This window comes from Myotis yumanensis, unplaced genomic scaffold (assembly GCF_028538775.1).
Source record: "Myotis yumanensis isolate MYYU_CA2020_CCGP unplaced genomic scaffold, mMyoYum1.0.hap1 SCAF_10, whole genome shotgun sequence".
In the NCBI taxonomy this organism is placed as follows: domain Eukaryota; kingdom Metazoa; phylum Chordata; class Mammalia; order Chiroptera; family Vespertilionidae; genus Myotis; species Myotis yumanensis.
Genome location: NW_027223761.1, coordinates 16,696,144 through 16,710,696, shown reverse-complemented (window position 1 = coordinate 16,710,696; position 14,553 = coordinate 16,696,144). Strand labels below are relative to the sequence as shown.

The 14,553-nt window shown below is 54.7% G+C and overlaps 1 protein-coding gene across 9 annotated transcripts in view; it reads left to right on the top strand.

Annotated features, from left to right (window-relative positions):
* Positions 1-11,348, top strand: part of AMBRA1 (autophagy and beclin 1 regulator 1) — a 177,921-nt gene extending 166,573 nt beyond the window's left edge. For all 9 annotated transcript variants that reach the window (XM_070427906.1, XM_070427905.1, XM_070427904.1 and 6 more), the window contains 3 exons: positions 1,690-1,782; positions 3,172-3,365; positions 9,864-11,348. In XM_070427906.1, coding sequence (XP_070284007.1) covers positions 1,690-1,782; positions 3,172-3,365; positions 9,864-10,357 — 781 coding nt within the window. In that variant the 3' untranslated portion in view covers positions 10,358-11,348. The remainder of the gene's footprint in view (positions 1-1,689; positions 1,783-3,171; positions 3,366-9,863) is intronic.
* Positions 11,349-14,553: the final 3,205 nt, after the last annotated feature.

Sequence of the window (14,553 nt, the reverse complement as noted above, 5' to 3'; positions counted from 1 at the left end):
CTGGCTGTTGTGTGTAGCATAGGATCTCTACAGGGATGCCAGACTTCTAGTCAAAGGTCCCTCCTTCCCAACTTCTGTCCCTCTGCTTTCACCACCCGCATCACACCTCACTCTCAGCCACAGTGACTGGTCTAGGTTAGTGGTCGGCAAAGTGCTGCTTGCGAGCCACGTGCGGCTCTTTGGCCCCTTGAGTGTGGCTCTTCCACAAAATACCGACTTCTGCGCATGGGCCATGAAGTTTCAATCGCACTGTACGTGCGCGCCCGCAAGTGGTATTTTGTGGAAGAGCCACACTCAAGGGGCCAAAGAGCCGCATGTGTCTTGCGAGCCGCAGTTTGCCGACCACAGGTCTAGGTGTAATACGTTCCAGGGAGGAATCAGAAAGCAAAGCAGCCCTGACTGGTTTGGCTCAGTGGATAGAGCGTCGGCCTGCGGACTGAAAGGTCCCAGGTTCGATTCCGGTCAAGGGCATGTACCTGGGTTGCGGGCACATCCCCAGTGGGGGGTGTGCAGGAGGCAGCTGGTCGATGTTTCTCTCTCATCGATGTTTCTAACTCTCTATCCCTCTCCCTTCCTCTCTGTAAAAAATCAATAAAAATATTTAAAAAGAAAAAAAGAAAGCAAAGCAGCCCTAGCTGGTTGCTTAGTGGTTAGAGCATTGGCCTATGGACTGAAGGGTCTGGGGTTCAATTCCAGTCAAGGCTTGTACCTTGGTTGCAGGCTCGATCCCTGGCTCTGGTTGGTGCGCATGTGGGGGGCAACCAATAGAAACATCACATAGATGTTTCTCTTTGCCTCTCCCCCTCCCTTCCACTCTTTCTAAGAATTAATGGAAAAAATATCCTTGGGTAAGGATTGACAAAAAGAAAAGAAAGAAAGCAGAGCAAAGCAGTCTTGTGTGCAAGTCAATATAGAAGGAAGAGAGGCCACCGCTCCCTCTGGCAGCTGTGCCACCAGCAGTCAGCCATCACCACCTGAGTTTCTCTCCTTCCTTCCCCATGAGAAGTTCGTGAGCAGCCTCGTCTCCTTCAGCTTGAGGAGCATCTTCCCCATTGCTTGTCCAACGTGCCCTGGCCCAGGAGGCTGTAGGTCCAGAATAGAAAGAAATGGGGGCTCTTACAGCTCAGTGGGGGCTTTTGTCTGCTTAGACTTCTGAGCTCCAGGCAAGTGGAGAACGCCAGGAGCCCTGTGCTCCTTCCCCGCCACAGGGCAGTGGGCACCTGCCCTCTGTGTGTGGAGCCTGTTTCTGAGCACGAAGCAGGACCTGTAGGCAGGGCAGTCGTGGCACCCTGTCTCTCCAGGGCCTCTCCAGCCTCCCATTTGCCATCTTAGCTCCTTTCTGTGTCTGAAGAGCACTCAGAACCCAGTGCCTGCGTCTGTTGTGGCCATTTTTTTAGCTGTCTCTGAGCCCCAAGGTGGAGCCAGTCAGGCATCATTTTTTCTCTCTCTCTTGCAGTCAGGCTTTGTCTGCGGGAAGAAGAGGCTAAAATCAGCTCTGCAGGCATTTGCCTGAAGTGCTTCACGCTGAGCGCTGAGCGTGCCAGTGGAGTGCCTCTCGGCCCCGCCCAGGAGTGAGGAAGGAGGGTTCCCGGGCCACAGTCTACGAAGCTTGGGAATTGTGAAAAGTTCTGGCCAGTCCCTCTCTAACGCCTTCCACCTTCTCCTCTGTCCTTCCCCACTGACTTTCAGGGCCTCGAACTCAGGCATTGAGTACTACTGGGACCAGCTGAACGAGACTGTCTTCACGGTCCACTCCAGCAGCCGGAGCAGTGAGAGGCCCGGGTGAGTGTTTGAAGGAGGAGGGTGCAGCGGACTGAGGTCTGCCCCTGCCTCCTGCTTCTGATGGGCTCCCGAGCGATGCCCTCAGACTGTACCCAGGGCTCTCTGGGTACCACTCCTCAATCAGAGCGGCTCCTCTTTGATCTGCTTCATGCATTGAGCCTTTGCACGCGATTTCATTCAAGAAAATGGTGTTGCCCTAGCCGGTTTGGCTCAGTGGATTGAAGGGTCCCGGGTTCGATTCCAGTTGGGCACATGCCTGGGTTGCAAGCTTGATCCCCAGTAGCGGGTGTGCAGGAGGCAGCCGATCAATGGTTCTCTCTTGTCATTGATGTTTCTATCTCTCTCTCCTTCTCCCTTCCTCTCTGAAATCAATAAAAATATATTGATGTCCATGTCTAAGAAAGAACAAAACCTCTGCTCTTAGGGTCTTGGTGTAGAACAAGCTAGGACACCTTCTGGTCCTCTCCCATCCTGTGGGGAGGGGAGAAGTCAGGGCACTGGAGAGGGAGCCTGTCCCTAGGATGCGTGCTCATGTCCTCAGGGAGAATCTGTCAGTGATCTCCCAGGTGACTAGGGCCTCCAGGACCAAGCTGCCCAGAGCTGCAGTCCAGGGTCCGTTTAGAGAGTAGAAACCTGGTACTAACCCTCTTATCATTTAACTCACTAATGAAGATGAATATTTTGAGAAAACAAAGGCAAGCACTGTTTCCTAGAGGGCCCAGCTGCAGAAATCGTCCCCAGAAACAGCTAGAAATATGAGTGACCCTCTCAGAAGTCCTGGGCTTCCTCTGCTGCCAGCTAGCCACCCCAAGGCTCAGAGCCTGGAAATGCCCAAGGGGAGAGGGTGCTGGCCTTGGGCCCGGGCCTTTCTCATAGGGCAGCTTTTCAGAAGGCCCTGAAGGGTCCCCGAACAGCTTCATACGAGTCTGGGTACTTTTCCTCCACAGTGGAGATCCAGTGGATGTAAACTGGAACCTTGTCAGCATATAGAAGGAAGGAAATGCTAAAGAGAGAAAGGTCCTTCTACTGCTCACTGTTTGTCCCATGGATCTCAGTTAGGGGCTTCCTGTATCTAAAAAAGTCTTTTACGTTAGCCATCTCTACCTCATCAGAAAGTCCCCTTTGTTTAAGGGAGTGGCTGAACCAGCTGGGCTTGCAAAATTGGATGGCTCTGTGGCCGCCTTTCCTTGTCTCGGGCATGGACTGATAGGAAGGAGAAGGGACACAGGCGAGTTCACTGGGTTGGGAGGTAGCTGTGGGCGGTCAGGGCTGCTGCTTAGCCTGCAGCCCTGGTCAAGCCTGTGCCCGAGGCTTGGCATGGAGCCAGCAGAGCTCTGAGAGGTGCTGTTCCAAGCCCTGCCTGATTTCAGTCCACCTTTCTCTCCCTAGAACCAGCAGAGCCACATGGAGGACAGACAGAGACATGGGTCTGATGAATGCAATTGGGTTGCAGCCCCGGAACCCCACCACCTCAGTGACGTCTCAGGGCACCCAGACTCTGGCCCTTCAGCTGCAGAATGCGGAAACACAGACGGAGAGGGAGATACAGGAGCCAGGGACAGCAGCCTCGGGTCCCGGGGAAGGTGAGAGCCATGTGATGCTAGTGGGAAAATATGGCTGGGGGCGGTGAGGGGAGTGGGCGGGACCATCATCAAGGCTCCTGGCTCCTCCACATGGACGGGGGTACTGAGAGAATGCACTCCAGTCAGGATGAGTACCCTTCCCTCTTTGGGGAGTGCCCTCTTGGTGGCATTAACCACCTCCTCAGGCAGGAACCTCATCTCCATCTGTCACTGATTCCAGCAAGCGGAGCTGCTCTTCCCGCTTTCCCTCAAGTGCCCTCTCCTCCAAAACTTGGAGGACAGAGGCTGTGCTTGGAGAGAGGGCAGGACGTCGCTGGATGGGAAAGGCTACGAGAGACCTCTTGCTGTCGGCTTCCAGGGCCACCCACAGGGAGCCTGTCCCCCTGCAACTGTGCTCCTCTTACACCCGTGAATCACTGCCATTTGGGTGCAGCCCAGCACACCCTCAGCCCCTTCCTGTCACCTATCTCAGGTGCAGCTCAGCCAGCCTCCCTGGCAGTCTGTGCTGGCCTCACACGTCTAAGAACCAATTAGCACTTCCCAGCGGCAGAGCTTGAGCCACTTTGGAGTCTGTTAGCAGCTGTGTTAAACAGCCTGTTCTCACTCAGTCATCTCCTTACCCCCTACCTCGGCCCCTTGCTGGTCCCAGCTCCACACAAGCCAGCCTCGAAGCAGACACACACTCTCTAGGTCTATGTTGAGCCTATGGGAGGAGAAGTCGTGATGTGCATCAGGCAAAGAGTAACGAATTTGCCTGTGTCCCCCCAGGGAAGCTTTCTATACTCAGTCCCGCCCTCTCCCTCCCCCCCCCCCCCCCCCCCCCCCCCCCCCCACCGCAGGGCACTGTCCCTCTGGCTGCCATAAACTGAAAAATTTAAAGTTAAGTCCCTTTTTGGTCTATGGCCCAGGCCACACCTACATCTGAGGCCTGTGACTCTTCGTTGGGTGGAAAGCCCCAGGGTGTGGACATAAGCAGCTGGCAGTGCTGGCTGGGCTTCAGGCCTCAGCAAGGAGAGAGTTGCAGGCTCCTCCAGCCACCCCCGCGCTAAAGACAGTTCTAGGCAGCCCCTTGGATCTGATCTCATGGCCGTTTACTGATTCCCACCATGGATCAGCCGCTTGGGCTACAAAGACAAATAAGCCTTTCCTCAGTGAACTTGAACTCTAGAGAGGCAGGAAGATAATGACTTCTTGTGATCAGGACCTCAGAAACTCAAAGGAGGGGCCATGCCCACCCAGCCTATGGGGCTGGGGGAAGGCTGCTGGGGGAGGTGGCTCTGAGCTGAGCTTGTAAGGATGAGTAGGAGTTAGTCAAGCAAAGCGGGTGGGGAGTGCAGGGAGAGGCATTCCTGGCAGAGGGGACAGCACCTGCAAGTTCAAAAACATCACACTCTACACCATTGGTTCTCAACCTGTGGGTCGCGACCCCTTTGGCGGTCAAACGACCCTTTCACAGGGGTCGCCTAAGACCATCCTGCATATCAGATATTTACATTACGACTCATAACAGTAGCAACATCACAGTTATGAAGTAGCAAAGAAAATAATTTTATGGTTGGGTCACAAAATGAGGAACTGTATTTAAAGGGCCAGAAGGTTGAGAGCCACTGCTCTATGCAGAGGACCACGAGCAAGTTCGTGTTTGTGGCCTGATCAGCACGTGTTGAGAACTGAGGCTGAATGAGTAGGGAAGGCAGATTCCAGGAACTGGTTGGGGCTGAGGCCTTTATCCTTGCGGTCAAGTGCACAGGGCTCGGGGCCAGGAGCTGCCAGCTTGAGGAGAAGGCATCCTCACCTCCCAGAGAATCTTCTGCTTTTTAGTGTTTTTTTTTTTTTATTTAATTTTTCAGTTTCAGTTGACATTCAATATTATGTGCGTTTTCGGTGTATAGTGTAGGGTTAGACATTTACATAAATTACAAAGTGGTTCCTCTGCTCTTTTCTGGATTAGCCTCAGCCCATTCCAGACGTTCTCAGTCAGTCATAAGCTCCTTTCTTCTTGTTTGGGCTGGGCTGGAGGCTGGCAAGAGGAAGGGGCTCTTGCTCCCAGTTTCAAGAGGCCAGACCGCATTTCCTCCCTGTCTTGTCCCCACAAAGGGGAGCAGGTGGTGGAGGGTGCGTCCTGCAGAAGCCGGAGTTGTTCCTCAGCAGGAGTGGCAGTCGGGAGCTGGCCCCTGGGCACAGTAGGCTTTCAGCTTGCGTGTCTGTCTGGGGCCCTGTAACCTTGGCCCGGAGCTCTGGACCTCCAGCTCTCTTAATCCTCTCAGAAAGAGACATACCTAGAAAGAAGTAAGGGGAGGAGAGCATGGGGGCGGGGGGCAGCCTCCGTCGTTGGGGCCAGGAGCCCTGTTTGGAGGTGCTGCTCTCATTGACCAGCAACCACTCCTGCTGAGCCAGGTGCCGGGATTCTCCTTCGGTGTAGACTTTCCCCACCCAGCAGGCAGGCACAGCTGCTCTACGCATCAGCACCTCACTCCCAGCATCTGCCTCCTCTGTCCATGTAGGCAAACTGGTGGCCCCATCTGCATAACCTCTCTTCTGGGCTCAGCTAGGAGACAGGGCCGGGGGCATGGGAGGAGGGATATCACCTGCACATCCCACCCCACACACCAGGGCCCAGGTTCACGAGTATGGGAGACCAGCTCTGCTTCGTAGCAGTCACTGTTCTGTGGTGCCCCTCTCGTTCCGACCAGCTAGCACCGGGTGGCTCCACGTAGCTCCTCATTTTCTTGTTCTGTAAAAATTTGGTTAAAGTCCATTCAGCTCTTCCTAGGACTTCCAGGAAGAGCCCTCCACAGTGGGAATTTGCAGTGCTCATCCAACTTAGAGCTGCCCTACCCTGTCAGAAACGGAGGGAGCATTCCCTGGTCTCACTGTTTGCTCCCAGCACTGACCCACTCCTGCCCCGCATACAGCAGGCATCCAGGAAGTGTGTGGGAGGGGAGGATGGAGTGGAGGCAAGGCCCTGCCCCTTGCTTGGCTGTGCCACACGACTTGGGGAGCCCGTGGCTCTGCCTCTGACGCTGGGAAAGGTTGTCTGGCCTTTCTTGTGAGGTGAAGATGCTAGACCAGCTGCAGTGACCTGGGTCCTGGGCGGCAGGGAGAGCAATGTGAGGTGGGAGGGGCTAGAAGACCAGCAGGCCCACTGAGACCAGGAAGGGCAGCTTCTCCCTTCACTCAGCCTTGCTTCCCCCTTCTGGGCAGTGAACCCCCAGAATTAAATGAGGTCACAGGGCATTATGGGAAGTTGTTGGTTGGTCCATCCTGGACTCTGCATCCAGAATGTATCTTAGAATTTGCCAAGGAAAAGATCTCATGTCAACACGAAATCAGTTTCCCATTTTTCAAAGATGGAAAGAAACACTTTGCTCCAGGGAAGGAGACAGCAGGATTGACCCTGTGGCCACCGCTCCTGCCGCTCATCGCTGAGCTCCTGGGCCAGGCTGCCATCTCCCTCGGGCCCCAGTGTGTGCGTTCTCCTCTGGAAGAATGTGCTGGCTGCCTTCCGTGGCACGTAGCCTTGGCTTAGAGTCCCCAAGAGAGAAGCACAGCTCATAGCTCAAAGCTGTCAGCACCCAGCCCTGAGGAAGCTGTTGGGGTGTGTGTGTGTGTGTGTTATTATATTAGGGACCATGAATCCAAAGGTATTGCCAAGGGAATCACATTCAGGGATGAAGCGTGTCCTTTCCCTCGGGAAAGAAACAGACACAGGTGTTTCTCCCACAGCAGGGGCAACATGTGATCTGTGTTCAGAAGCCACTTAAGCCTCTGTAATCAGCTCGGGAGCCCTTTTATTCACCCACACATTCATCTGATAAATACACACCAAGTTCCAGACCAACGTTAGACGCAAAGATGAATAAAACTTAGTCTGAGGCCTTCAGGAACTTGCAGAGGGTCGGTGCCACAGATAACTTACTCAGAGAAGTGTGGGCACCGCAGGGCTTGGGGAAGGAGCAGCCACTCCATCGGAGGTCTGGGTGAGAGGCGGTACTTGCGTTGGCCCTTGAAAAAGAGTGGACCTTAGACATGAGGCCATGGGCAGGCACAGGGCAGGCGGGCGTACAGCATGCTGGGCCGGCTTTGGTAAGGTCACAGGGCACAGGAAGAGGTCCTGGTCAGGAAGCGGCTGGAACCTGGCCAGAGGGCCTTTAAATCTCAAGCTAAGGATTCTTGATTTTTTTGAAGCTGCTTGGTTTTGACAAGTATGAATTTAACCAGAACTCAGTGAATCAGAGTTTAATTGGGATGGTAATAGCAGCAGCATGGAGGCTGGGTGGAAAGGGACGATATAAAAAGCAAGACCAGCCATGGTGAGAGGTGGCCAGGACGGGAGCCACTGGTGCAGTGGGAGAGGACAGAAGGCCCAGATCCGAGTGCTCACAGCAGGGCCCGGAAGTGAGCTACATGGAAAGAGCTGATGGTGTCCCGTCCCATCTCACCCCCTGAGCCCTGCACCATGAGCTCCAATGCCAGCAGTCCTCAGGCCAGCCCACTGCACCTCCCAGACCAGGCTGGGGAGCCCTCAGTACAGAGTTCTTGGAAAGCAGTGGGGGTGGCAGTGAGCAGAAGGAGTTCCCCTCGGGCCTCCCCAGGCAGCCCTTTGGCTCACAGTATAGAGACTGTGCTGGCACCAAGGCTATAAGTTGACCCTTCCTGTGTCCCCCTGCCAGACAGCTTGTTCCCTAGAGAACTCTGAGCCCTGCAGGTTCTCATTCCTTCTGCCCTGGGAGCTGGCGCTGAGCTGTCAGGGGAGACTGTGGTGGGCTGCTGCCTGAGTGGTGGGGGGTAGATGGGGCAGGGTTAACCAGGAGATCTGGAGAAAAGCAAGCTGGACGTAAGTGAAAGCCCAGGCGGAGTCCCCACCACCCACTGCCTCGGTAAGACCCGAGGAAGAACTACCAGGGATGCCAAGCACTGAGAGGGAGAGAGAGGCCTAGTGTGGCCTTAGACACTACAAAGCTGTGAAACTGGCTGCCTGGAAATCAGTTCTAACAGCAAGCAGAGAGAGGGGACTGGCAGGGAGGAAGCAAGGAAAGTCTTGCAGAACTAGCAGTGGACAAGTACCCCAAAAGAAAAAACCCACTATCAAAGCCCCCAAATATGCAAAATCCCAAACTGCCAGCAGGCAGCCAGCGGAAACAAAGCAGCAGTTGTGTCTAGGTCATAGCTGAGCACAGGCTGGAGGGACGGTCCCTCAGGACGGAGCTGCACTCCAGACCCCATTCATCACCACTGGGCGTCCACCGGGGCCGCACTCACACGCGCTGTCATGCTCCGCCCGGCACTGTGCAGGCTGTGTGCATCCTACTGTGCAAGTCAGGAAGCTGAGGATGTGCAAGTTAAGGGGTTATCCAAGATCACAGAACTGGACTTGAGCCGAAGCCTCTCTCTTCCCACACAAGGGAACGGTCAGGCCCTTGGGGGAAGGCTTAGAACAGTGTTCTCAACCTTCCTAATGCCGCGACCCTTTAATACAGTTCTTCATGTTGTGGTGACCCCCAACCATAAAATTATTTTCATTGCTACTTCATAACTGTAATTTTGCTACTGTTATGAATTGTAATGTAAATATCTGATATGCAGGATGTATTTTCATTGTTATAAATTGAACATAATTAAAGCATAGTGATTAATCACAAAAACAATATGTAATTATATATGTGTTTTCTGATGGTCTTAGGCGACCCCTGTGAAAGGGTCGTCAACCCCCAAAGGGTCACGACCCACAGGTTGGCAACCCACAGGTTGAGAACCACTGCCCTAGAACCTCCTCTGCCTCTTAAGATGTGACTGAAACCTCAGGCCCGGGCAGGTGGCTGGCTGTGGGGCAGGTGAGAGGAAGTGTCAGGCATCGAGCCCCAGGAGAACAGTGTGTGGGAAATAACGTAGGAAGGCTGATGGATGAAGGGGGAACAGTTAAAAATTCAGACTTCCTCCTGGACTCTCAGGAAGTACCATAAACAGAACACAGGGAAGACAGCACAGCTTTGAAGTGAAGCAGAGCAGGCTGTTTGCCTTTGAGCCACACTCTGTGGGGTGCCCTCTCTTTCCGAAGACCAGGCAGCATACCCTCTCCCAGGGCTACCAGGTTAGGTTACTCATGGAGGAGAGCAGGCAGGCAAAGCAAGCTAGCTGGCTGGGCCCTTCCCATTGCCTTCATTCAATTAATGACCAGCCTGCCACTGGTCCTGAAAGGGCTAAAGCCGAACACCTGCCTTCTGGTCTGGTTCTGCCTGTGTGGTGGCTGAGTAGCCTTGGGCACTGCAGGCCATGCTGGGCCTCAGTTTCCCTGCCAGTAAAACAGAAGTATAAGCTAGGGCCATTCCGGGAGTCATCGCGCTCAGGTGTCCGAGTGATTCTCAGATAGATTGGGGGAGTGGGCCTTGTTTCTGCTTTTAGCCTAGAATCCTCCAGTTCCTCCTAGCAGTTGCCTGCCTGGCTCAGAGGACCAGGCCAGCAATTAATTCCCTCCCTCTCCTGCTTCATACCTTCCAGGTGAGGGCTCAGAGTATGCAGGTGGGGAAGACGCCCTCAGCAGGATCCAGCGGCTGATGGCCGAGGGTGGCATGACCGCCGTGGTGCAGCGGGAGCAGAGCACCACCATGGCCTCCATGGGCGGCTTTGGCAACAACATCATCGTCAGCCACCGCATTCACCGCAGCTCCCAGACAGGGACTGAGCCTGGGGCTGCCCGCACCTCCTCGCCCCAGCCCTCCACCTCTCGGGGACTGCTCCCCGAACCTGGGCAGCTGGCAGAGCGAGGCCTAAGCCCCCGGACAGCCTCCTGGGACCAGCCCAGTACCCCTGGGCGGGAAACCCCCCAGCCATCCCTGCCCTTTTCCTCCCCTGCCCCTACTCCTGTCCCCCTTCCCAGCACCGAGGGACCAACCCCGCACTGCGACCTGACCAGTAACCACCACCTTCCTGACAGTGGAGGTAGCAGCAGGGGGGAAGCCGCCGGCCCCAGTGGGGAGCCACGGAACAGGTAGAGACAAGTGTGCACTGGTGCCTCCCTCAAACCGCTGAGCAGAAATCGGACCTCACAGCTGACTGGGAACTGGACACGGAAGAGCTGCAGGCTGCATCAGGAGCAGGAGCAAGAGGGCGGGGGTTCGAGGAAATCGGAGTCTGTGGGCGTGAGGCAGTCAAATGGGCAAGGCTCACCTTAGCACTAGAACCTTCCAGGATCTGGAGCCCACGGAGCCACACTGCTGTGCTGAGTGAATGGAGAAGGAAGTGGGTATTCTGCCATGAACCCCCTTTCCCCTGGTCACAGAGAACCCCAGAAGGGCCAAACCGTCCTGCACAGTGGCCAGTGAGACAGCTGTGCCCTGTCCACCTGTTGTAGGGGCCAAGCCACTAGGACTTGAAGAGCAAGAGGAGCAGCCGACCCCCAGAAGCCATCTCTATCTCGGAGCCTCCAGAGCTTCAGCTTCTTATCTTTCCCCACGAAGGCCACTGTCGGGCAGGCCAGGCCCAGATTCCCGAGGATGGGCTTCTACGCTTGCTAATGGGGACAACCATGGCGTGGGGGGAGCCTGCTTGCCTGACAGAGGATGGGGTCAAGGGATGGTGGGCAGGTCCTCACTCAGGAGTGGGGGGTGTAGGCTGGCCAGCCCCCAGGGCCTGTGCACCAAGCCCCTCCCTCCCTGCCTCCCAGGCCCTCAGAGCAGCGCCTGTGGGTATCAGTATTCCCTGAGCCGAGGCCAAAGCCAGCCCGAGGCTGGGGGAGGGGGTGAAACTCCAGGTCAGAATGTGAGGTCTTGGTCTGTGATTTAAGGTGTTGCATGTGGAATCTTAAACTGTACGTGTAGTTTCTAGTGGAAAAATCAAGGCGCTGATTATTTTGTTTTTAGTATGAAAATGTGATTTCTGTTTGTAACTCATAGAAACATTGTGGTGGGAGAAGAGGGGATAGTCTGACTGCTAATGAGGGAAACACCAAAGATCTACATCATTAAAATGATGACATGCCCCTCACCAGGCTCCGCTCTGTTTTTATGGAGGATGGTGGGGCTGGGCGGGGGGAGGGGGGGGGGGTTTGGGGACTAAGGGGGGGTCTTTGAAATGAGCTGGGCCCAGGTTCTCCCAGGCACTGGTCTTGGTGCTGCTGGCGTCCTTAGGGAGCCCTATCTGATGCCTCAGCATAAGCCACTCAGATAAGCACTGCCTGTGCTTACACCCATCTCTGTACCACCACCACCTGCTTCCTGTGAGCCTGCTAGGGACTGGGGCAACTCTAACAGCGACAGGTGGGTAGGTAGGAATGACAGAAGGTCATCTTGATTGCTTCCTACCCAGGACTATGGGTGTGGAGTGAAGATGTAACTGGCAAAAAGTTGGACCCCTCCAGTCCTAGGAAACCACCCATAATGGGGGTTGGAGCTTGTCCTTGTCTACAGACATCCCACAAAGATGCCACTTGCTGGTCCCTCAGGTTTCCTTTACTTTGTGTCCTCAGTACAGTGACTGAAAGGCCTGTTCTATTCATGGGCCTTGGCCACATTAAGGTTCAAGCTGATGTGGCTCTGCTGGTTGAGCGTCATCCCATGCACTGATGGGCCACCAGTTCGATTTCTCATCAGGGCACATGCCTGGGTTGCGGGCTCAATCTCTAATAGGGGGTATATAGGTGGCAGCCCATTGACGTTTCTCTCTCCTCCCTTCCCCTCTCTCTAAAATCAATAAAAACTTTTTTTTTTTAAGTTTCAAGCAAGTTAGTGGCAGAGGATATTTGCCCCAAATCATACAAAGGTATACAGGAAAATCAGAGCCACCCCCGGGCTTCTGCCAGCAACAAGTACTTCAGTATCTTTGTGTCCCAGACACTATAGGTCATGCATAACTATGTTACCCCAACAGAGACAAAACCAAAAGGTTAAATGGAAAGCAAGTAATACAAAACAGTGTGAAGAGTTGTATCATTAGGAACACCAGAATTTTCTAGAAAGTTATATTTATAACAGTGAACTCGACTAAAGGACATCCGCTAGCTGTGTGACCTAGGGCAAGCCACTTGCCTTTTTGTTGTTGTTGTTAATCCTTACCTGAGGATATTTTTCCATTGGATTTTATTTTTTAATATTTCTATTGATTTCCAAAAGGAGGGGAGAGAGAAATATTAATGCTGAGAGAGAGTTATTGATAAGCTGCCTCCTGCATGCCCCCTACTACGGATCGAGCCCGCAACTCAGGCATATGCCCTTTACCGGAATTGAACCCAGGACCCTTCAGTCTGCAGGCAGAAGCTCTATCCACTGAGCAAAACTGGCTAGGGCGCCACTTGCCTTTTCTCTACTTCGCTTTCCTCCCTTGTAGTAGATGCAGGGCTTGCAACCTCTCAGTTACTTCTACCTCTATAATCTCTAGTCCTTCGTGTTCAGCACTGGTTAGGACAGGCTCCCATGAAGAGGTGGGACTGGAGCTATGCATTATCAGATGGGGAAGAATTCCTTGGCTGACAGTGGGGCTATGAATTTGTTAAGTGTAAACCTTGGCCAAGGACTCGGTAACCTCAATCCTCTTCACAAAACCCTCTGAGATGAGCACTGGTATTACACCCAGACCACATAACTAGTGGAGACACAGTTTTAATCCAGATGGGACCCCAACTTGCTCTATTATTTTGTAAAAAGGTTATTCAGCCATGTGGGTGAGGTGATCCAAATTTGGCCCTGTCTAGTCTCACCTCTGCCCTCCCTGGCCAAGGATGAGCCCAGCCCTACCTGTTGGAGGTCACAATATCAACCCCTCCACTTAGAAAGCCTTTGCCTGGTGGATAGAGCCTCCCCAAGGATAAAGCCTTTTGGGGGCCTCTTGCCCGTCATAACAAGGTTGTGGGGTCAACAGGAGAGCTTGGCAAGCCCATTTGGAGATGAGGAAATAGGTCTAGAGAAGTCCTATGGGCCCAAGTTGTAGACCCAGTTGGATCAAAGGCAGAGAGCAAAGACTAAACCAGGTCTCTGGTTTCCAACTCAGCTCTACACAGTTCCACTTTGGGTTCTGGGATTGGGGAGGCCAATGGCCCCACCCCATCATGGATTTCAGAGGAGCTTTGCCTGACAACTTCTGGAAGAACCCAAAGCAGTGGTTGGAGACATTTCTGGTTTCTGGGCCTCCAGTCCTTAGCCTTGCTTGACTTCCCATCTGACTGTTGTATCTGGCCTTCCTGCATTCTGTTTGTTCACGCACACACCCTGCAGGGCTATCATTTAATTGCTATATGAACCAATTCACCTGTGAGTGGGGACCAGAACAATAGCACTTCTTTCATCCTTGGTGATGAGGATCATGGGAGAGCAAATCATTCTTGTGAAGCACAATGGCTTTTCACTCTAGCCCCACCCGGCCACTCCAGGCCTCTCCTTCCAGGAGCACTGGGGACCGACCCCCACCTCCGCATTCAGGGCATTCAGCGTGGAGAGCACACCAAGAGCCCCGCAGCTGGCGTTGCCTGCGTTCTACCCCTTCTCCTCGAGTAGCTCTTGCCCTTTCTTCTCCACTGCGTATCCGCCTCCACCCCCCACCCCGCGCCAATCCCACACAGAGCCCTCTGAGCATCTCTTAGGTGAGGCTGAAGGAGGGGCGGGACTTGAGTTGTTTTTCCAAGAGAAGGAACCATGTGTTTTAAGGTTAATCGGGTGTTTGGCGCAGAGTTTGGTGTGACAGGCCTCGCGGCCGGGCGTGGGGGGCGAATCCCTCCCTGGTCAGCCCGGGAACCCGCTCGGAGGCCGAGCGCTGGTGCCTGGGCGCGCCGAGCTGAGCCGCAAGGTCTGGGCTAGGGAGGAGCTCTCCGAGGTGCTGAAGGCGCCCGGCTCGGCCCGCGGCTGCCCCACCCGCGGCCCTGCGGCCCTCCAGGTCGGTTGCCTGAGACCTCGAGAGAGCAGTGGCCTCCCCCTGGGGTCTCGTTCAGGGCTCCGCCCAGGTGACCTTGGGCTTTCCCTCCCAGGAATCGGTGAACTCGACCTTCAGGCCCCGGCTGGATGGACTGCGTATCCCATCCCGGGGCTGGAGAGAGGGCGCTCACCCCTTCGCGGCCTGAAGTGCGGGGGCCGAGCGGCGGGGGTGTGGGGCGGGCGAGAGTGTGTGCAAAGGGCGAACTCCTCTCTCCCTAGCGGACCGTCGCCGCTCTTCTCTCCCCAGCTGCTTCCCCAGCCCCGACGGCGCCCCTCCTCTGGCTGCACGG